This window comes from Myotis yumanensis, unplaced genomic scaffold (assembly GCF_028538775.1).
Source record: "Myotis yumanensis isolate MYYU_CA2020_CCGP unplaced genomic scaffold, mMyoYum1.0.hap1 SCAF_9, whole genome shotgun sequence".
In the NCBI taxonomy this organism is placed as follows: domain Eukaryota; kingdom Metazoa; phylum Chordata; class Mammalia; order Chiroptera; family Vespertilionidae; genus Myotis; species Myotis yumanensis.
This window is the reverse complement of record NW_027223760.1, coordinates 37,088,103-37,112,487: the sequence shown is the minus strand read 5'-3', so window position 1 is coordinate 37,112,487 and position 24,385 is coordinate 37,088,103. Positions and strand designations below refer to the sequence as shown.

At 38.6% G+C, this 24,385-nt stretch overlaps 1 protein-coding gene across 1 annotated transcript in view; it reads right to left on the bottom strand.

Moving 5' to 3' along the window:
- Window positions 1-24,385, bottom strand: part of CNTNAP2 (contactin associated protein 2) — a 1,802,564-nt gene that overhangs the window by 756,992 nt on the left and 1,021,187 nt on the right. Inside the window, exon 10 of the mRNA XM_070424092.1 lies at window positions 11,543-11,714. Coding sequence (XP_070280193.1) covers window positions 11,543-11,714 — 172 coding nt within the window. The remainder of the gene's footprint in view (window positions 1-11,542; window positions 11,715-24,385) is intronic.

Genomic DNA, 24,385 nt, shown 5'->3' with positions numbered 1-24,385 from the left:
CTTCCAACTCTCCCATCCACACTTGTCTTGTATACTTGTTTCGTCTATCTCCTTTCGTTCATCCTCTCTTTATGTCCAAACCATCTCAACATACAGGGCACCTAAAAAATGTTTCATTTTATAATAATAAAGCCACCATCACAAAATAATTACAATTCTTAAATTGATGACAAAAATACCTGTAGGATTTGCAGCTGGTTGGAAAAATACAGGTAACTTTATGCTTCGAGTAGGTACTTTTGTCACCCGCACGGGATTTGCAGATGCAACTAGCACTAACCACTGCACAATGAGACTGCTGACTGACTGGCTCACTCAACTCTTGCAGGAAGCGCGTGTGCCTCCCCAGAGCTGCGTCTCCCGTCACCAGATGGACCGACACTCCCCACTTCTTCTAACACCACTTCTTCAAAATAGACTCGCCCAGGCCGAAAACCGACTTCTGCACATGGGTCACGAAGTTTCAATCGCACTCTACATGTGTGCCTGCACGTGGTATTTTGTGGAAGAGCCACACTTAAGGGGCCAAAGAGCCTCATGTGGCTCTTGAGCCCAGGGAATTCATTGTCATCCTTTACTAGCCCCCTTTTGAATGGGTTCTCCTTAAAATGCTAGTGTCACACGAATGGCTGTCATTCTCTGGGAGACCCTACTTTAACTATTTAACTACATGAGTTTCCTGGAAGTTAGCATGTTACTTACATCCCATGTCCTTCTGTGTGGGCCTTCCATGAACCAGGGATGCCCTTCCCATGTGCCTGTGAGCGGCTCCCATATGCAATCTCCATCTTCACCTGGACCTGGACTCAGGCAGAATTAGAGCTGCCATCCTTTGTGACTACTTCAATTTTGGCATTTCCCAGTTTTCTCAGTAACTGCATATTTTAAAAAGCCTGTCTCTTTTATTAGTTAATAAGGATGTAGGGTCCATGTCTTATTCACCAAGGCTAACACTATCCTTGGTACCTGGTTGGTAATCAATAAATGGTTGTGAATGAATGGATAAATTAATGGATAAGTAATATATATGTTCATCTCTTCCATGACCACCTACACAAGCTTTCTGCTTTCCTTTAGTCATTTTAATGTTTCAGAACTACTATATGGTCATCTGTGCCTCCACACATCTACTCATGTCTTTGCTCTTGCCTGGCATATTATTTCCCCTAATTTCTTATCATCTGAGATAACAGTTCCTCTAAAGTTCAGCATACTTCTATGGAGCCTTTACCAGCCCCTGCAGCCCACAGTGATTCCCTCTTCATTAATTTCCTGCAGAAACCATTGTCTATAATGATTAAATAGTATTCCCTTCTTAATATAGCTTTTAAACTTCTTATGATTGTCTCCTGTGTCCACAGCTAAATTAGTACATTCCCTTTGAGAAGAGTTCCTGTTCTTCACCTTTGGTTTTCTCATTGTGTGGGCAGTCCCAGGGCTTTGGCCTTCTCCGAAGATTAACCAATGTCTCCTGAGTTAAGAAAATATAATAATTATGTGAATGAAACTTGCCTTCTTCTGTAAGGTGTTTCTAACTTTAGAAATGTCACTCTTTACTATTTTAAAGTTTTTTTTCTTTCTTCTTTAGTTTTCAAATGCCTAAAGTTTTAAGAAAAAGAAAAGGAAATTAACTTTGTTATCATGTCCATTTGCCCAGAGGGGTCCTTCAGAGAAGTGTGTCCATGAAAGCAATTTTCATGTTGATGAGGCCTTTTGGGAATTATGCCATAGAATCAAAGACCATGAAGCTACTGGAATAAAAGTTTAGCAGGCTCCACTTATTGAAAGCAAATTAAGACCCTGTAAATAAATGTTGTATGGAACTTAGAAGATCCACCCTCCTCACAATTATTAATAAATGGCCTATTTATATCAATCTATTTGCTGATTAAGATAGCCTTTACAGATATTACATTTGTTTGTTAACATTTATTACAGACCCACTTTCAAGTACATTCCAAACACACACACACACACACACACACACACACACTCCCCACCCCTTCCATCTGTATCCCTCTCTTGCTCATGTAATATTCTTTTTGATGTAAGTGGGATTTGGTAAGCAAAATGAGATTCAGACTCTAATACATTCCTCAATGAGTTCATAGACACATTCAATGAAGAAGGATTTATGTCTAACATGGCAATGGATTACTTACAGAATTTATCTAAAAGGCTATCTAAAAAGTTAAGCTTATTTGCCCTCTTGAAACTAGTTTCTGGGTAGTGGACATACAACCACATGGAGAGGAAATACTTCTGTTCAATTAGTAAAAAATGATGACAAATCCCAAGTCTTAATAAAATTATTTTTCTCACCATAGAGAAATGACAATTTTTCTCAGGTCATAGATCATTTAAATAGTAAAGGAAATTTTCCAAAGAAAATCGTATCTTTAAACTATGTTTATAGTACATATACACCATTCTTTAATTTTTATCCTGATTTCTATACCAATAAATAAACCAGAGAGCAATGCAATTTAATAGTCCCTCCTTTCCTCTCTCCCTCCCTTTCTCTTCCTCTGTTATTTGGAATGCAGCTAACAAAAGAAAAAAAAAAGTGAATTCTATCTTCTTTTTCCATACTACAGAACAGAAGTCTTAAGTATGTTGAATTTAATAAAGTAAAGAAAGAAAACATTAAAAAGATACATATTTAACCATTTTAATTTGACTTAATACTCTAATACATACAGTGCGATTGAAACTTCGTGGCCCATGCGCAGAAGTCAGTATTTTGTGGAAGAGCCACACTCAGAGGGCCAAAGAGCCACATGTGGTTCAAGAGCCAAAGTTTGCCGACCACTGCTCATTATCATCTAAATTCAATGACTCACTAGCCAGCAGGAATTGCTCTGGGCTCAGCTGATTTCAATTTTACAGACAACTACATGGTGATTATAAGAGGGAAAGGGTGGGGCAGGTAGAAGAGAGTAAAGGGGAGATAAATGGTGATGGAAAGAGACTTGACTTTGGATAGTGAACACTCGATGCAATATACATATGATGTATTATAAAATTGTACACTTGAAACCCATATACTTTTATTAACCAATGTCACCCCAATAAACTCAATAACAAATTTAAAAATTCAAAAAAACACTGTACAAGTCTGGTCCACCTGCCTTTCTAACGGACCCATTTCCATAAAGCACCACCCTCAATTTCTAATTTTAGTCTCTTAAATTGCAGTGAAAATTACAGTCACCAATGACTCTGCAGATTTTTCCAGGTTTTTTGTTCCCATACTTAAACTGATAGTTTTGTTTTGCGGTACTTATATCTCTAAGAACTTTTCATTTGCTTTAATGGAAACTCTTTCTGTCCCTAAGCATTTCAAAATGTACTTAGACTACAATAGCAATTATTACTCGCCTAAACATATCTGGGAATGAACAATTAACTCCCACACAACATGAGAGGAGGACACCAGATGAAAGATGGGAGCCCATTGTTCCAAGTCTTTAGCCATCAGACCTGGGGTATCACTCCCTGTATTTCACAAAGGGAATGGTGAGCTTTGATTAATATGTAAAGCTGGCTTTAGGGGAGGGCAGTTAAATGAGTTCAATGAATATTTTACAATATATCTAAGTAACTGACAAAAGTAATTATCTTAAGAAGAAAATATCTGTTAAGGCACTTCTTTTAAATATGTTGTTTAATTAGTTGCTTTTGTTTTTATTTTGTCAGGTAATCTAATGTGAAAAACAAGAAATAAAACTTAATGGCTCATTTAAATCTCCCTGTTGTTGACTTAGCTACATGTTACAATTATTTATCTTTTTTTCTTTCTGCTTATCTTCAAATGCATAAGTGTCTTCTGACATTACTTTTATACACTAGGCCTTCCTTGGGATTTAAATGTCAAAGCACAGAGATATGGCATGCCACAAGCAAATATAGTTTTCTTTTGTCCTAATACATGCAATACATCAAAGACGAATAGGCTGCTGTTGAATCTTAAAATGGTTAATTTGACTTTTTTCTTTGCCTTTTTCTCTTAGGAGAGTTATCTCCTCTGGCATTTCACTACTGTGTTTTCTTTTTAAAAATAAATTTTGTCACTCTAGTCCTTTACTTGTATTTAAAAATAAAATCACTTTGAAATCACTTCAGAGAGATGAATGGAACAGGGGCTCCCCTGGGTGTGACACTTTGGGGTCATTGAGCGAGTGTTTTTGTGCTAGATCAATGACTAAGGCTTACATGTCTAGGTGTAAACAGGAAGTCCTCTCAGGGTCCTTCTAAAAGAAACTAAATGTCTCTGGCAATGGAGTTCAAGATCAAAGGGGAGCCTAAATTAGCCCAGAAGGCCAAGAAAGTTTATCCACCGAGCCATGCATCTAATACAAGAAATGCATCCGATCTAGCATGAGCAAACAGGGCTTTCCAGAAATCTACTACTTATTCAATTTAGCCCAAAGAGAGAAGGAAGGAACATGGCCATTTGTAATATAAAAGCAATGGGATCCAAGACAGAAAAGAACTGAGGTAAAGTGCAGAGACAACATGAATATATCTACAATAAAGATTCACAACATGCACTGTCATGTAAAAAAAAAATCAAAACTGGATTATGTACCTAATCTTTTTTTTTTTCTGGGTGTTTATTTGAGCTGGTGGTCTGGTTTTAGGACCCTGTATACATTTTGTTCTCAGGGTGTTTCTTAGGGGTGTTCTTTCTGCAAAGGGAAATCTGGCCGCAAGCCTGAGAACGCCTTGTTGGTTCTGGTTCTCCAGGAATGAGTTCCAGCTGACCTATTCCTTGCTGGTTTGGAATCTGATGGGATCAGAGTCATAATGATGTCAGAATTTAACAGGCACAAAGTTTGAAACTATGTGAAGTTTATCTGAGAAATATTTTGCCTCCTTTACCAGTTTCATGCAATTATCATAGACTCTATTGGTAAAAGACAAAATGTTTCCCAGTGTATAAGAGGTGCTAGCACAATTTGACACCAGCTGGCTTGATGACATGAACAGTTCTTAAGAACCAACAGAAAGGGGTGGCCATCCTGGAAATATATGAACTGCCTGAGACAGAGGGTGGCAGTTTGCAGTTAGCACCTTATGGACCCTACCAACTAATAAAAGAGACAGACATTAAAACGAAAAACAAACAACAACAAAAACCCACAACATTTTTTAAAGTAGTAATTGAAAAAACTGGGAAATTCCAAAACTAAAGTTGTCAGAGGGATGGCAGCTGTAATTCTGCCTGGGGTCCAGGTGAGGATGGGGCTGCACACAGGAGCAACTGACAGGTACATGGGAAGGGCATTCAGACATGGGCATAAGCAGTGCCACTGCAGAAATAGCCATGGTTGAGACATAGGCCTTCCCTTTCCAACAGTGGACGTCGTTTTTAGATATTTTAAGTCAAAGTTTTGGCTTTTTTTTCCACCCATTTTTTTTTTCTTGTACTGTGGCTGTCCACTCAGTGAATCAATGGCATTTTCCACAGGGAACCTGGACTGGGAGAGTTCACCTCTGGACTCTGGACAAGGACAAAAAGTTTGGAGATGTGAGGATTCAATTTTGGCAAGGTAGTCTAAAACCAAGGAGATTTGGTTTGGAAGAGCTAGGTCTTGGAGAGCAGAGTAGATGAACACAAAGTATTAGGACAGTTTAAATTCTGATCAATGATTCTCCCTCTGCTATATCAGCATTAAAGTGCCAGAAAGGGGTGCTCACACTCAGTGTGATCTTTTATAAGTATTTATAGACTGAATGAATCTCAACAGAGACTTAGAAATCCTATGGCGTTGGTGGCTTGTGCCCTCCACTCTGCCTTTGGGAATCTGATTTATGGAGAGCCTCATGACAGCCTGAGGTGAGTGCTATAGAGTACATATAGAGGCAAGACATGCTGAGGCAAAGAGGGGGCCTAAGACAGCTATTCCCACACCCCACACCCTCATGCATCCCATGAAGACTTGTTTGCAGTTTTCAAGAGGTCTAGAAATCACTGTGTGTTCCTGTGGGATCTTAAATAATGCTTAGATGGCTTTGTGGCATGCCAGGGAAAGAGATTTAGGAGAACAAGGGCAAAGAGCACACAGATCTTGAGTGACCAACCATCCTAATTTGCCCAGATTGAAGGGGTTCTCCCGGCACAGAGTTCTCAGTACTAAAATGGGAACAGTCTTAGACAAATTGGGCAAGTTAGCACCTTACACAGACCCCCAAACCTGAGCCTAGCAGTAGCCAAGGCATACCACAAGGCCAGAGCGGTAGGCAGTTGGGACAGAGGGTGATCCCTGAAGGCTAAGCAGGCTGAGGACCTTCGGGGAACCCAGAAAGAACTTGAGGAGAGCACATGGAAGAGATCCCACTCCTCTGATTACAAGATGTTACATAAGTTGGCTGGTTCTGACCCAAGGGCCATGCTGCTGGGGTCAAGAAAGACATTTGAAATGGGGTAAGAGCCCAAACAGGGAGATTGACCTCTGAGTGACCTTGAATATCATACTGACTGTATGATATCATCAATATATATATATATATATATATATATATATATATATATATATATATATATATATTATATGTTAGGGTACCCAAATACATGTGTTCAAATATTTAGTTTTTCTGCTACGGATTGGAAGTGGGAGCTCATGAGCAAATGAAGATGATTTAAAAAAATAAATAACATTACATTTTATTCATTTAAGTTAGGCCTATACATTTTAGCCTTGCTTTTACAGAAATGCATGACCTCCTTCTGAACTGATTATATTCATCTCTTTCTTTGTTGTTCACCTTTCCAGTAGTCAGCTTAGTTTTGAAACATCACTATATCTATACATCCCTCCTTTAAGGCTCCTATAAAGAAATCTTATACTTCTTTTCTTTCAAGGAAAAAAAAATCAAACAAACTGGGTAGATGTTCTTGTAAAAGAAAGCATTGAAATAAAAACTAAAAACTGGGACTATGATTGTGCACTTCTATCCAAATATATAATGAAGACTTAATTACCAACTCAGAAATAGGATCCAGTCTATTCAGAATTTCTCGAGGGGTAATTTTGTAGGCTGGGATATTTACTCTTCCTCTTCCGCTCCCTGTGCTATTCAGAGTGTTTACTAGCTTTGTTTCTTAATATATTTACAAGGGAGGTGACAGGAAAGCTAAGAGTATAATCCTGATGAACTACTTTTACCAGTTTTTCTACCAGATGCTGGTTCTGACAACATGAATGTGCTCTGGTCTCTAAATAGCCACTCAGTGCCCAAGAGCCAGTCTCTAGGGGACATCATTGACATGCAACTTAATAGACCCCCAAAGAAATGTATCCTCTTTTCTTTCAAAGCCATCAATACACTTGGGAATTTTCTCTCCGTGTTTGGTAAAGAGAAGGTATTGGTGGATTTGAGAAATAGAAGATGGGAGGAAAAAACACACACAAAAAAACAGCTGCTTTTGGCTTCAAGAAAAATAAAGCTTGACTCCAGTGACTTGAATAAACAAGGATTATTATTTTTTTCACATAAAAAGGAGTGAAGGTGATTTCTGACTCCAGTTCACTCGAGCTTGAATTTTCTTGACTGCACAGCTCCAGGCATGGTGTCTGCATTGGAAAAAGGACAGTGTAGGGGCAGGGTGACAGCTGAATCAGGAAATAAAAGCTTTCTAAAGAACACCATAGCTGACCTTTGCTTATCTTTCAGTGGCCAGGATTGTGTCACCTGGCTACTCCTGACTATGGCAAAGAAAAATTACCTCTCTGGCAGCTAAGCTACGAGAGTGGTCTTAGGATTGATATACAAGTCACAACTAGCAAAACAGGCTTTCCTATTACTAACAAAATAGATACATTTTTCCAAAGGAGGCAAGAACACCACCTATTTAAGCTCAATGTATTTCAACAGCAGCTTCTTCATCCCATATGTCCTTGTAAGAATTACAGACAAGGCATCAAGCAGTAACACCTCATAGATTCTCACGTTGTAAGGCTGCAGTGGCTCTCTTCCTTTACAGATTGTGACCAACACCTGCCAGGGCCCTCCCAGGACTTACTCCAGCCACCCATCCCCTTCTCTTACTCGCTTCCTCTTCTCCACCCTCCCTTCCCTTCTCCCCTCACTTCTTTTGAAATGCCCCATGATCTTGTTGTAGTTCTCTCTGGCAGGAGCAAGTGTGTAAAGCTAACTTTAGTTGTAAGAGTGTTTTCTGCAGGGATTTGGCTCATATTTCACATCTGAAAAGAGGTTAGAGAGAAGTGGGTTGAGAATAAGAACTATAAAGGGCGTCTAAAGATGTTTGCCATAAGGAATCAACAATGGAAGGGTGCTAGGAGCATATTAAAGATGATAATTATGCAAGGAGGAACAAAGAGGTTATGTGCTGGATAGCTTTCTAATTTCAGAGAGTGTTCGAGCAACCAAGGATGTGCCAGAGGCCCTCCTCCCTAAGAGCAGGGTATCAATGAAAGGGTAGCGCTGGAGGCCTCTGTTGTTGGAAGATGTTTCCTGCCCTCTATTCGCCTCTTGCCCTTTCAGGTCTATGGCTGTTTAGGAAATAACAGCTGAAGAAACCAGAGGCCCTCACTCAATAGGTCAGCATGGCCATTTTATCAGTCTGCTGATATATGCTTGTTACATACTTATATCCAGGTGCCTTCTTAACAATTCAACCCAAACCTCCAATAGACATCTCAACTCATGCTCACCACTGAATTCATGATTTCCCCCCCTGACCAATCTCTACCATTAGCCTTCCCATCTAAGGAGACAGTAACGCCTTCCTTCCAGTTGCTTTTACCAAACCATTTCCTCTTTTCTTCTCATGCTCCACATCTAATCCATCAAGAAACACTACTAAATATATTCAGAACTGGCCACATCTCAGTACCTCTTGTGCCAACGCCCTGGTCTGAGGCCACCAGAATCTCTCATTTGGATTATGATATATAATAGCTCCCTGTTTCTACATTTTACAGGAAACAAGCCAGGTGTAAATCCACACACAAAGAAAGAAAAGCAAGTTGAAATCATAAGGCATTCCAAGACACACAGCAAAACTCCCTTAGTGTCATCTCCCCCAAACTATTTCCCTAAGTTCTACTCATCAAATCATTGCAGCTGCTCCTATTATCTCCAAACATTTTATAAAAATCACATTGGTGGAAGCGTTCATATTTTTTCACCCTATGTTCTCATTTATTACCTCCTCCCCCGCCAAAAAAAATAGCTTTCAAATCATCAAGCTGAAGATTGAAGGGAGAAAAGTAAGAAAGAGCCAATGCAGGCTTACTTAGGGAGTATTTGGGTAGTTTGAAAATAAAATGGAAGAGATCAGGCAATTGCAAAATTTTAGTTAGTGGGGGTGTTGGGGGGAGGGAATGAACAAGAGGTGAGCTAAGGATGTGTCATTAAAGCGTGACCTAGTAGGTCACCAATATATGAGTTTAGGCTAAACCCACTGGTCCTCTCACCTGGCAGACACAGACTGAATCCTCAATGATCTCCTCTATAGTTCCAATGGGTGAATATAGTCTTGTGTCATATTTACAAAAATACAACACTTCATAGATTAAGATTTTGACCTGAAGACATTTTAAGTAAATAAAGAAATGTGGTATTCCACACACTGGTAGTCTATGTACAGAAGTTATTGCCTTAAAAAAATGAGACAAGCAGAACATGGATTCCATGGTGGTTTTAGGAAATTTGTGGGTTATCATCCAGGATAACAGGAAAGAAATTCCCTGTTCTGTCAGCTGCAGGAGCCTTGACAACATGGACAATGGACTGACTCTATTCCTACAGCTACCAAGAATTGAAATTTGCATTTCCCATACTACATCTTCACCAGGAAGGCCATATTCCACTCTGCTCATTTACCAAAATCTCATTCATTCTTTTGAGGCCAATTTAACTACCACTTTTTTCATGGGAGTAATCTATTAAAATTTCAATATCTCTCCCATACTTCTTTAGTAGCAAACGATTTAACTACAATGCTCAGGAAACATGCTGTTTGGAGTGAAACAGCAATATTGCCATAAAATCTAGCCTGTTTACAAAAGCTGAAAGAACTAACTTGGTTATTACTGACAGAAATTATTATATTATTAAAGCTACTGGCATGGAAAATGGACAAGGTAGTAAAATGTCTCCATATGCTGTATAACTATTACTCAGAAGAAAAATCTTCCTGTATGGAAAACAATTACTAGAATTTAGAGATAAACGTCTACTACCAGAACATATGGTTGTTAAACTTCATCTCTCAGTTTTTCTGATTATTGCTACCATTTGCTTTAGGCAGAAATAACAGTTATTACACTATATTGATGGTTCAAAATTATGAGTATATTTCTATTAAAATTGTTCATTGTTCTGTTTAAATATAAACTGTTTAGTCTGCCATTATGAATATTTGCAAGTATGTAATAGAAATAAACACTGATACATCAAATTTTATTACAAATATGTTAACGCTTTAAAAAGTTATAATCTATAGCTGTCATAAACTAATTTATTTCATACAAATAGTATTTTATTTAGATTATATGGGAAAAACTTACTTTTTTATAAATGACTTTATATGTTTTTAAGACTAATCATATATCTTTGAATGACTTCCCCAAGGATATCTTTTTAAATTAAATGATATTATTAGAGATTTCAGGTATATATATATATATATATATATATATAGAGAGAGAGAGAGAGAGAGAGAGAGAGAGAGAACTTTCATCTTTTAAAATATAAAATTAATTACATTATTTTTCAGGAAGATAGCCCTCTAATTTAAAAATGTTTTTTAAAATCCCCTAAATTCACCAGGTTAAAATCAGTACTTGGTTAGGTGTGATTTGTTTATGGGCAAAACATATGAAAATGAAATATTTTCATGCTGGAAGAAAAGGCAATTTTAGAAGCATATTAAGGTAGAGTATGTAATTCTGTCACAATATTTCCTACAAAAGAGGTATCTTTCCACTGTGTGAGAAGTCAACTCAGTTTTCCTAAAAAGCTCCTCCTGAGAGTTGCAAAAACTAATAAAGATTAGATTTTGCAATATTTTAGCATATGCATTTTATAAGCAAACTCAATTACATTAAACATTCTGCTTCTGCAAGCCCCCATACAGCCCACCAACATTTTTTAATACTTCTTTTACTTTGAAGAGGCTTTAGCAGGGACAATATGATAAGGATGAGTTGTGACCAAGACAAGGAGAGAAGGGCATCTCTGCTTGCGGGTATAGGAAGCAAAACCAAAAATAAACGGAGCTCCTTTATATCTCAGCTGTTGATTGCAAAACCACTGACATAATGCTCACACTCACGGAGCGAGGTTGATGGAGTAAGGTGACATCACAGATTGTTCTATTCATGTATGTCCATGTCCTGATATAAAAGGCATTGCTATAATCACACATACAGGACCACGGGCATGGCAAAAGGCTCTTCCTGCCTAACCCATCCAAGGGGTGGGTGGGAGGGTGAGTGTTTCATCCCACAACATAAACATGAATTTGAAAAGTCTGGACAATCTGAAGCAGGATGAAAAGACCATTTACCTGTCTATGATGGCGCACATGTCAATGCTGACGTTTGCAAAACTTCCTGGTTTCCTTTGTGCCACCTCATATAAATTTACAAGTTGATCATCCACTTGAATGAGCTGCATGCATCCTTGGAATGAAGGCTGAAGGACAGAGTGACTTGAGTTACTCATCTGGTTCAGAAAACCTGTGAGAGAGCAGAAGAAATGGAGAAGTTAAAATCTGTGAATAGCATGCTTCACTAGGTTTCCTCTGGTGATGCTCCCTGATCTCAGCCATTGCCTCCAACTCTTGCTCTGTTGATCCTTGCTGGTGTTGTATTCAGTACAGAAGAATGAAGTATTGTGAAAAAGAGATATTATTTCAGGGAAAGACATAAGGGTTGAATCTAAATGAATCTTTGTCTCTGGAGTCTAGCATTTCTTATTATTTTCTCCTTGACTTCTTCTTTCTTACTCTGTCACAGTTCATTTTATGTCCGTCTGCTGTTAATAGCTCACTGCTGTACTTCCGCCCCTGACCCTACACAGAGATTAGAACATAAAATTTAGACCTTTCTTAACTATCCAAGTGCCTTCCTCTTAAACTTTCAATATTACATCTAGTTCCTTAATTCTCTATAGGCCTGTTATTTAGATGTTAAGAAGCTAAACTTACTATTATCAATTAAGATGAATCTATTTTATGGATTAACTAGAGGCCTGGTGTACAACATTCATGCACTGAGTGGGGGAGGGGGGCGGTGAGGGGAGGGAATGGTCCCTCAGCCTGGCCTGCTCCCTCTTACAGTCCAGCACCTCTCAGGAGATGTCTGCCTACTGTGGAGGTGGGAGAGGCTCCCACCACTGCCACTGTGCTTGCTGTGAGCCTGGCTTCTGGCTGAGCAGTGCTCCCCCATGGGAGTGCACTGACCACCAGGGGGCAGCTCCTCCTTTGAACGTCTGCCCCCTTGTGGTCAGTGCACATCATAGTGACCAATCATTCTGCCATTTGGTCAATTTGCATATTACTCTTTTATTATATAGGATGTCTAATTCAATCCAAAGGTATATTTGCATTATAAATGATTTCTCATTTTATAAAATCCTAAGAAACATTACAAAGAATATATTTAGACATAAGGATTAGCCACCCTGCTCTGAATGTCTACACACACACACACACACACACACACACACGCAAAATTTGAAAATAGATTAAAATTTTTATTACAAAACTAGAGGCCCGATGCACGAAATTCATTCAAGAGTAGACCTTCCCTCCCCTCTCCCCCGGCTGCAGGCACCAGCTTCCCTCTGGCACTGGGGACCCCGGCTGGCTTCCCTTGGGCCACCCGCAGGCACCCAGAACCCCAGGCTGGCTTCCCTCGGCCCTGGCTTTGTCCTGAGGGACATCCGGTCTAATTAGCATATTACCCTTTTATTATTAGAGATAACTTTAAAATAGCATCATCAAACAATTACTATTATGACTTTTCAGTAGAGACATGCATAGGAAGTTAGTATGCATAGAAAATTAGTAGGCCATAGAAAATAATATATCTCTAGAAAGTCCCCAAAAGCATTTCCTTTTCATATAGCTCCCTACATCAAATTGACCTACCAGAGCAAATTTAAACTGTGCTAATTTGCTTAAAAATCTGGTTATTCACACATTTATTTCAATCAAATAATATATGTACAGCAAAAAATAATTTCTACATAATGGATTAAGACCAATACCTGCCATTAATTTATTAAAAGTAAATTTTCAATAAAAACTCTTAAAAAATTGACCATTAAATTATTTTTTAAAGTGTCCTATTTTGTTTGACTGCTAATAGTAGTTAAGAACAATAGAAAACTCCTTCTCCCTTTATTATTGGTTTATAATATTTAAAGTTTAATAATTATTATTTGAACCTCTTTAAGGGTTAATCATAGAAGTGGAGTATATCCTTTTCCATCAACAGAATTCTATGTAAAAATAGGATTTAACTTAAATGAACTCATTGACTTAAAAATTAATATAAGACTCTATTTCAATGTCAAGCATATAGCTCATCTATATATTTTTTTCTAAGTCACATTTTTTTATTTGCATTTACTTAGAGAAATTGCTGATCTTAGAGAAGTCATCTATTTAGACGAGCTGTATGAATACACATGCTTTTAAATCTGTTCAATCAAAATAATATTGAAAGAAGTTAATGTCTACACTTAGCAGAAAGTAAACATCCAGCTGTAATGTTAATGACTATTCTTGCCAAGACGATCATTTGGTTCTGTTGTTGAATACTAGGAAGTCTCTAAATATCCATAGTGGCTTAGAAATATTCCAAAATGAGTAGATCTATTTGGGAGAACATGACCTTTTCTGATGCAAAGCAGCTACATAACACAGATTGCCGTGAATCAAATTGGGTATAATTAAGTTCATCAAACAAGACTTCATCAGTAATCCATAACAATGTTCTGTTTGGTCCTAAGGGATTTTTGAATTTGAAAGTGTCAAGTCCTTTCATTTTTCTACATGGGATACATTCTAGTAGAAGACAATTATAGGGCATACTACTAAATTGCTATTAAACATTTAAGTTTTCCCCCATCTCCTTGTATTATCTTTAACATTTCTAAGAGGGACTCCATTAATTCACACCATCTCTTAGACCCCTTCAACATTAAATTAGGGCTGACCTCTGTAGTCAGTAGAAAACTGTGGTGGCTGTGGAAAACTAGACTCCAAGGCTAGTTTTCAACTTGATCTCTGAGACTGCTAACCCTGAAAAGTCAGTCATCAAACTTGAGCAATCTTATGGAGAGGCCCATGAGAGGTAAAAAATCATGAGTTTAAGCCACTACATTTTGGAGTGATTTGTCATGTAATAATAACCAATAATGAATTTGGTACTGAGAGAGAACTGTAACATAAATCTAAAAATGTGACAGTGACTTAGGGGCTGGGATGTCCAAATAAGTTGGATGCGCCTGGAAAGTACTGTTACTTGAAGCCTAAAGGCTTTAGAGTTTGTTGGGAATGGCTTGAAAGAAGGTGAGGAAAAATGTTATTGGAAATGAGAGAAAACCAGATCTTGTGTTGCTGCAATGGGAAGTTTAGCAACACTGTGTTAACATGGAAAGAAAGGAGGTATACTTGAGATATTTTTAATTGAGCTAATGGCATTTTCAGACAGCGAATTCTGACATCTTTCAATTTATAGTAAAAGGTAAAAAAGTAGTGAGAAAAGCTAAAGAAAAACTTAAATACGAAGAAGCAGGACTTGATAAGGTTGAAGATAATGCTTTCTCAATAGCAGTCACTTCAGTTGGCAACAACGCAAAAATGAATAAACCACATTCAGGCAAAGATCAACTACCACTAAAACATAATCTAAAGATAACATGAGGTGTGACTATAAAATCCATGTTAAGTCTTCAAAACATATTAGGTGGTGCCTCAAAGAACCATTTAGTCAGACAAAAATACTTCTAGGAAGCATATCCATATATATAAAATCCCAGCGAATGGAATGGCAGAATGCAGAACTACTAGTGGCTATGATGCACACTGTGGCAGCCAACCAGCCTAATCTTGCCCCTGATGGGCCCCCAACACTTTTATTGAGGGCGTGGCCAGCTGGAAGCACTGCACCTGTGCACAAATTCATGCACTGGGCCTCTAGTTGGTGTATATTGCAGATTCTTTGAGTTACACAATAGGGATTCTAATAATCTTAAAGGCATCCTGCCCTTAGCATGTCAGCAGAAACCCAATGTAAAAATGAAACAAAAACTGTTTAATAGAGTAAACCTTAATAGCATTTATAGAAAGGCTACCAATTTTTAAGAGAACTGTACTGGCGAAAACACCACAAGCTTGGACTGAAAGAACTAGAGATGGTACAAAATGAGAAAAGGTCTTTAGATGCTAAACTTCTACAGGCAGGAAACTACACAGCTGTGAAAATGAACTATGTTTTATTTTAAAAGGAAAGCATGGATCAGATTGGTTAAACTGAGAATCCAGAAGACACAACCAAGAGCCATGGAGAATCAGTTCTAGGAAATAATAGACCTGAATTCTAATCAAGGAATTAGACACATGTGCCTGACTGGATTTAAGAACTGCTATGGAACTCCTGTTTTTCTCCATTTGAACTGGAGAGTCTAAGGTGATAGCTCTATGCTTATCCTATCTTTGTATATTTAGTGTGTGAGTGGCACAGAATTGCTCACAGGTCTTCAGATGAGCAGCTATAGTTGAGTAACTGCACCTGTCACTTCGGCAATGATCTATTTGTCACACAGGTCAGCACTGATTCAGTGTGGGAAGGTACTACCCAAAGGTATGAATAATAGCAAGTTAAGACTTATGGCTCTCTTGAGGATGGTTACCAGAGTTTGCCCTTTGGGACACAGAAATTCATGTCTCTTCGACATGAAAGTATATTCACCACCTCCAAAGGCCCTCCAATGTTTCATCCCATTAGACCAATCATGTCAAACTCAAAAGCTAACACGGGCTAAATAAACAGGGTTTAAGTTTATGTGGGTCACAAAAAAACCCCAAAAGCTTCAATTTTCATAGAAACGTAGAGACATGCTGAATACAAAGAGCAGAAATAAATGAGTAACAGTTAACATAAAATAATAGAACATTTTAATAAAAATTAATATTTTTTCTTGAACATTAACTTACCAGACACTGAATAACTGCACAAATTAATAAGCATAATGCAAATAAACCTATTTTTCTTGTTCTCCAAAAGCTAAATATTTCCTGTTGTGCACACCAAACAAGTCAGTCCAAGACTAATGATGTGGCAATTGCTGCTAAAATATTCACTGCTAGTATTAGTGGAGAGAAATAGTGGGCCTGCATGTAAGGGAAATGAATGCAATATGATTATAGCAATCAGTCATTAGCGAATGTTGTAGTTCATTATTAATAACTAGAGGCCTGGTGCACAAAATTCGTGCATTCAGGGGGTGTGTGTCCCTCAGCCCAGCCTGCACCCTCTCCAATCTGGAGCCCCTTGGGGGATGTCCAACTGCCTGTTTAAACAGGCAGTCAGGTATACCTCTCACAATCCTGGACTGCTGGCTCCCAACCGCTTGCCTGCCTGCCTGCCTGCCTGATTGTCCCTAACCACTTCTGCCTGCCAGCCTGATCACCTCCTAACCACCCCGCTTCCAGCCTGATTGACGCCTAACTGGTCCCCTGCCAGCCCAATTTCCCCCAACTGCCCTCCCCTGCAGGCCTGGTCACCCCCAACTGTCTTCCCCTGCTGGCCTGGTTGCCCACAACTGCCCTCCCCTACTGGCCATCTTGTGACCACATGGGGGTGGCCATCGTGTGTGAGGGCATGATGGTCAATTTGCATATTACCTCTTTATTATGTAGGATTATGTATAACAGGATATTGTAAAAATTAAGTTATGAAATTTTTATTAAAATGTTTCTTACATACCATTATATTGGCTAGGCTGCAAAAATATTCGTTGTGGGCCACCTGTGGGCCACGAGTTAGACATACTTGCATTAGAGAATCTGCTCAAAATTCAGTAACTCATTATCTAAGTCAAGTTCATATCCAAATGAAGCTCCTGGGATGTCCAAGAGGAAAGAAAGCTGTTTAGGTGCAGTTACTGTGACTCCTAGGGCTTACAGATAAATGGCATTAGAAGCTTCACCTTGGTCTCTTGGACCACTTGCTGTGGGAAAGTCAGACCAGGTGTCCTAGGAACCTCCAGTAGTCTGGTGGGGAGGCACCCAGGAGGGGAGAAAATAAGACCTACTCCTAACAGTCAGCAGCAAATAGCTAGCAATCTGAGCAAAGCCATCTTGAAGTGGGACCTCCAATTCTAGTCAAGCCCTCAGATGACGGAGGCCCTGGGAAACATAACTTCAACCTCATAAAAACACTTCAAGCCAGAACTTCCTAGCCAAGTTGCTCCTGAATTAGAAGTTGCTCCCGCAGAAAAAGGAGAGTAAATTATTACCAAGCTGAGCTACTGAGTTTTGGGTTGTTCTATGCAGCTATAGAAAACTAATTCAGATTATAACTAATAACTCCTGCCATCACTTTCTCAAATAGTTTTTAAAAATTAGAAGTTGAATAACAAAACCTTAGCCGGCAAAACAGTGACTGGTGGATTGCTAACCATTCCCTTATAGTTAGCAATGGGCTAAAGATATTGTGTCTCTGAGACTGAAATTCCTAGTGCCCTAACTCCCTTTGAAATGGAGGAGAAAATGTTATTTACTTCCTGTGTTTGTTCCCTGTAATTACAAATATAAGGTCACTAAAAATACCAGTGTATTAGTGTCTGTGATACTTTCAGTGATGACTCTAAAGCTTAGGAATTGACCTATTTAATAGATTAATAGCAGGAGTGTTTGGAGATATAAATTTGCAACTGAGAATATGAGGGTCAGAAATGAATAGATATAAAATGGATAGAAAGTTAACCTTAATAAAAATTTGCCAATTTAGTAGAAAGAGTATATAGAATAAAGAGGTAAACTTTTGTTTGTTTTGGCTTAGATTTTAAATTTATTTTATCTATAAATGGAATAAAACATGCAATATTCATACACGGGTCATTGTTCCTGGGCTCTACGATCTGACAATGTGTTCTAACACCCACAGTGAACTGTGATCCTGCCTGCCTCAATTTCATTTCACTCTCAGTAAACAGGGGCACCTCTTCGCCTTATAGGGTCATTATAATTATGTTGCCTCACTGCCATGTTTGAGATTTCCATTCCAAGACTTAGGATATAAAAACTTCATACCTGATTTGAAGTCCACTCAGTATTTATTATTCTTACTGACAAGAGAAATACATGCAATTTCAAGGTTTTAAAATTTTAATTCAGAAATACATCAGTGAAAAGCATGTTGATATTTCTTTTGTCAGTAAAATGCCAATCTAAAGTGTTGTAAATTATAATGTTAACCTGATGGGATGTAAAGAGCAAACAAGAGGCAGCAGGGTTGAAAATTCCACATGTCCAAAATGACCTGCATGCCAAATTTATCTTTATTTACAGTTATTTTACAGTTGGAAAGTTTGGGAGGTCAGAGAGAGGCTGTTGGAATGCTGTGAGGATGCTAAAAAAACATGCCATGTCATCCTTTTAATATAATCTTAGAGAATTCTGAAAAATGTCTACCACCAATCTCTATTGTTTCCCAAGCTTCCTGAATAATTCACCCTGTTGGGAATGTGGGTCCAAGCAAGCAGAGTGTTAGACATGATCCCAGTGGTGTCTGGCACCTCCACAGTGAGAATAGCCATTGAAGCACATCCATCTGGTGTGGCTGTGAACCTAACTACAATACAGGTTGATTGAGTAAATTAATAAATCTACTGAAGGACAGTGGTACGGGTTCTCGTTGTCAGGAGAGGAGGGTACAAATGTAAAGTGGAAAATCTCGAATGGATACTATGGGTTTGGTTTAGAATTTAATCTATCAGTGTGCACTTATGCATTTCAGTGTATTTAGATAGATGTAGAAATAAATCTAGCTGGAATTGTGTGAGTGCTCAATATACAGATAATTTCTACCATGCCCTGAGACAATCCAGGAACAGGGTTATTCCTATAGTTCAGACCTCAGTTTCTCTACTGAATAAAACCAGCTCATTGGAGAAATGGTTGACTCTAGAGCTGGATCAGGAAAAGCACAAAAGCACAATATGAGACAGATATTTTTCTGAATAAGAAAGCAAAAAAGTGCTCTAAAAAATAATGATGTCATGTCAGAATGACATAGGAGCCAGCCTGAAGAAGGCTTCTACTGATCAAATCTGGACAATTTGAGTGCAAAAATAAATAATTGGACTATCAAAATATATTTTGAGTATCAAAAGAAAGAATATAATAAAGGAAGGAAGGAAGGCAAAAGGAAAGAGAGAGAGGTTGGTTCTCAACCTTCCTAATGCCGTGACCCTTTAGTACAGTTCCTCATGTTGTGGTGACCCCCCAACCATAAAATTATTTTCTTTGCTACTTCATAACTGTAATTTTGCTACTGTTATGAATCATAATGTAAATATCTGATATGCAGGATGTATTTTCATTGCTACAAACTGAACATAATTAAATCATAGTGATTAATCACAAAAACAATATGTAATTATATATGTTTTTCCGATGGTCTTAGGTGACCCCTGTGAAAGGGTCGTTCGACCCCCAAAGGGCTCGTGACCCACAGGTTGAGAACCGCTGGGTTAGAGGGAGGAAAAGAGTGAGAAGGAAGGAAGAAAGAAAAAGAAAAGGAAGAAAGGAAAGAAAGATGGAAGTAAGAGAGAGAAGAGAGGAGAGAGAAAAAGAAAGAAGGAACTTAATGTAGATCAAACTTCATTGACTAGAATAGGAATCCATGAGTCAACTTGCATGAAAATGAATAGCTAAATGGGGAGAATAGAAATCTTTTCCTATAGTACTATGCTAACTAATAAATATAAAAGGCATGTTGGAATTAGCAAGTCACCATTTGGCCACTGTCATAATAACAATTCATTCAGGGAAGAAATATCAATTGATGCTCAACTGTATGGGTGAAAGTTAGATGAGGAATAGAGTCTCAAAGCGTCTCTCTAAAAGCATATTTATTAATTTCAAAAAGGAAACTATTTATAGCAGAGAACCCTGGAAGATATCTTTGTAATCAAGTAATAAAAGTTATCACCACCAGTCAAGGGACTGGATAACATTGTGGGCCACCTGATAAGATGCAATGAGAAGAATACAACATCGCCTGGTGGTACTCCTGCCCCAAAATACATATCATAAGTCCAGGAAGGAGGAACATCAGACAGACCCAAACCAAAATGATCTTCAGGAATGATAAGGTTGTGAAAGTAAAGAATCACGACCCATGATTTACAACAATATAAATAAGAAGCAATTTTTATGTCGATGAAAGACCTTTGGGGTGTTTTGAAAGGGAGCGGAACAGACAGTTAATGGTTAAAGCTTCTCCAAGTATATTTGCCCAAATCAGAAAGTAATAATATTCCAAGCCCCATAGCACTTTTGAAGCTGTGCTTCCTCCCTACTGAATTGTTTTGTTTTGAAGATAAGGGAGTCAGCAGGTTGGGTGCACTATGACCAAATGGCAACAGGTTCAGGCCTTGCAAAGGACAAGACACTTCCCTTTGGTCATCTAAGAACATGGAAAGAATGGAAAAACATATCTGATCAGGACATTTTCACTGGGATTCAAGGTTTACCAGTAGTTGAACAAATGTGAAGAGCTAAATACAAAACTGCTCTTCCACCCAATAAAACCAGACACAATCAATTCCTAAATCCATCAAAACCACAAATGAACCTACATAAAATATGACAATTGGGAATGTGTGGGAGACTGAGGAAGAAGTAATTATTAATACAATTAATTATAGTGTCATATATTGCACAGTGCTAAGTAGCTTAATGTAGAGATTATCACTTGTATTTTTTTTTTTTTGTAAAAATAACAGATTTTACATAGATAACTCATTTCTACTGTTGTAAATCATTGGTCAAGATTAGATAGAGAAATCCTATTGGTGTGAGCTTATCCTGAAGTCAACAACACAGTGTTGTTTCTCCTTATACACTGAGGAAGTCAGTCCAGACTAAGCTTGGGTGCTGCTCAGTGTAGAAGACCCAGGCATAGAAATCCAGCAGTTTGATCTCATAACAATGTTTTCTGAAATATCTGCACAAACCTAGTATGCATTATATTTTCCAAATTGAAATCGCAATCATATTCCTTGGGAAGCCTGCCATAAATACCTCTCCTTCCTCCCCATTCCTAATGGATGAATTAGAAAATTTCTCATATAGAGATGGGATAGAGAGTAAGCATATTGTAAGGTCCTGAGGTGGTTTTCCTTTATTTGAAGCTCTGGGATATTAATGCAAATTTTTGTCCTTATTCTGGGCATTTGTAGTGCCTACTCCTAGAGCAGTGAGCTGCAGCATAGATTCAGTGTAAAGTAGAGATTATCTCTTGAGAGTTTTTTGCATATGTTACATCCTATTTTGCACTTATTTCTGTGGGTCATTTCCCCCAGAATTCCTCGAAGGAAGGAAGTTATTGCTTCTATTTTAGAGATTAAAATAAAATTATAATAATAAATTTAAAAAGTCAAGAATCAGCTGAGGCTGTTTCCAACTTTTAGAGACTAGAGAGGTAGGAAAATAGGGTGTGACATGTGATCCCACAGTGGGTCTTTTTTTCTCTAAAGGACAATATAGGACAATTGACAAAACTTGAATAAGGTCTCTGGGTGAAATTTATACTAGTGGCTTTTGTACTTTTCTTGCATTTTTCCCCCCAAATTTTAATTGTTTGAAAATAAAAACAATTTAAAATTTTCTTTTCCACCTGATATGAAGTAGTGCTTTATGCTAAAAACTCTGGCACTTGGCATTGCCTTATTCTATATAATAAAACCCTAATATGCAAATCGACCAAATGGCAGAACGACCGGTTGCTATGACACACACTGACCACCAGGGGAAAGATGTTCAATGCAGGAGCTGCCCGCTGGCGGACAGTGCCCTCCCACAGGGGGAGCACCGCTCAGCCAGAAGCCGAGCTCAAGGCTGGTGAGTGCAGTGGCGGTGGCGGGAGCCTCTCCCACCTCCGCAGCAGTGCTAAGGACTCCTCAGGGGATGTCCACCTGCTGGCTTAGGCCCGCTCCTTGCCTAAGTTAGCAGGTGGACATCCCCCGAGGGGTCCCAGACTGCGAGAGGGTGCAGGCCAGGCTGAGGGATCCCCCCATACCCCCCACATCCCAGGCACGAATGGCATGTACCAGGCCTCTAGTTTTCCAATAAAATGAAATTGTCTTGTCCCAATGTTCTCAATGCCCCCTTTTCTTTATTCTACTTTAATGTGCATTCAATGCCCATGGATTCTCAATGAAATTGGGCTTCCTAATTTCATTGATGATTTTCAGGTAACCAAAGGACACCTTTACCCTTTAATTAGATTTCTCAGTGGCATTTGACACTTGATCCTCATATACTAGTATATTCTACGTTATCAAACCAAGATGAGTTTCATTCCCTGACTAGACTGAATATTCTGACTCCTACATCCCATTCCAAATTCAATTCATTTCTCCCTTATTCAGATTTAGACCTACTGCATTCCTAAACCCTAAAAATATTAGAACACATACAACCACTCAGAACTCCTTCTGAGATTTAAAAAGTAAAGCAATGCTAATTCAACCATTTAATAGGTGTAATAACATTCTACAAAAATTTAATAATTTTCTTCAATATATACTTCATGCTTCAAGTGAATTTCTTACAATTAGAAATAGTTCTGTCATATTTTTGTGTGCCTACTTTGCTAGTTCCCCAATTAAATGCTTAAGATGTCTATTCTTACAAATTATGTTTTGGCCACCTTGTTCTCTTGTCTGTGCCTCAGGAAAACCATGCCCTTTCTGCCTGGACTTTTCTTCTCCCTTTCATTTTTCATGGTTGATTTCTTCTTATGACTCAGGTCAGCTCAAATGTCACCTTCTGAAATGGGCCTTACAAACCCACTCTATTAAAAAGTATTCTATCAATTTTCTCTTCCTAGTTCTTCAGCGACTCATTGTTGCTATATAATTTGTCATAATTCACACCTATCTGTATTGGTTTATTTATTTACGTGTGTGTGTGTGTGTGTGTGTGTTTCTGAGTGTGTTTTTCTCCTCTTTTCCTATCAGTTTCATGGCATCAGTCTTATTGTCTCTATGAATTTTTAAAAAATATATCTATTGAGAAAAGTTCGCATATTATAAAAGTCACCACCCTAATTATCTTAAAACTAGAGCCCCGGTGCACAAAATTCATGCATGGGTAAGGTCCCCAGGCCTGGCCGGTGATCAGGGCCAATCTGTGGGGCAACCAGCAGGGAAATTGGGGGGCCCACCTTGGCCGGCCTGGCACCACCTGCTCACCGGCCCCATCCCTCACCACCGCAGCCTCCCTCTGCGGGGAGATTGGTGGGACAATTGGGGAGCCCCTGCTGGCACCCGCCTTGGCTGGCCTGGGACCTGTGGGCTAGGGCCAGCTCCTGCATTGAGTGTTTGCCCCTGGTGGCCAGTGCGCATCATAGCGACCGGTCATTCCACTGGTCTTTCCACTGTTCAGTCAATTTGCATATTAGGCTTTTATTATATAGGACAACCAATGAAATATATATGGGATATGTTCAAGATATAAGGTGCCTATTAAAAGTTTGGAAACAAATTATTTTTAACAGATGAAAGCTATCCTTTATAAGATAATACATATAGGTATATCAGTTTCCAGACTTTACGGACCTCTCTATATTTTTAGGCAAATGAGCAGCTGAATTAATATGTTTGGGTTTTTGTCCTCGAAAGAAGGGTTTGGGTCTTTACTTCCTACAGGTCTTTGTTTCAGTTGCCTTATTTGAGAGGCCTGCAATCCCCAATTGGGGCCATGCAGCAGGCAGCCTATGAATGTTTCTTTCTCATGGAAGTTTCTATCTCTCTATCCTTCTCCCTTCCTCTCTCCCTAAAATCAATAAAAACATATTTAAAAGCCATGTGGAATTTGAAATCGAGCATTGGACTTGTGCAAGGAATAGGACAAATCCCAACTGCCCCACCCACACCCACACCCACACCGACACACCATCACATAAAGACTAAATTGCTAAAATCTCAGGTAAAGCAGAGACTGGAGAAAAATTCACTAGTCGGCAAAGAGATAACAGGGGAATTTGTCTCACTTTTCCTGGCCTATAGAAAGAAAAAGAAAACAGAAATTACTTCCTAAGAGTTCATAAGCAACAGTCTTGCTCAACAAAATTATGGGTTTCAAATTTATATTGATAATAAG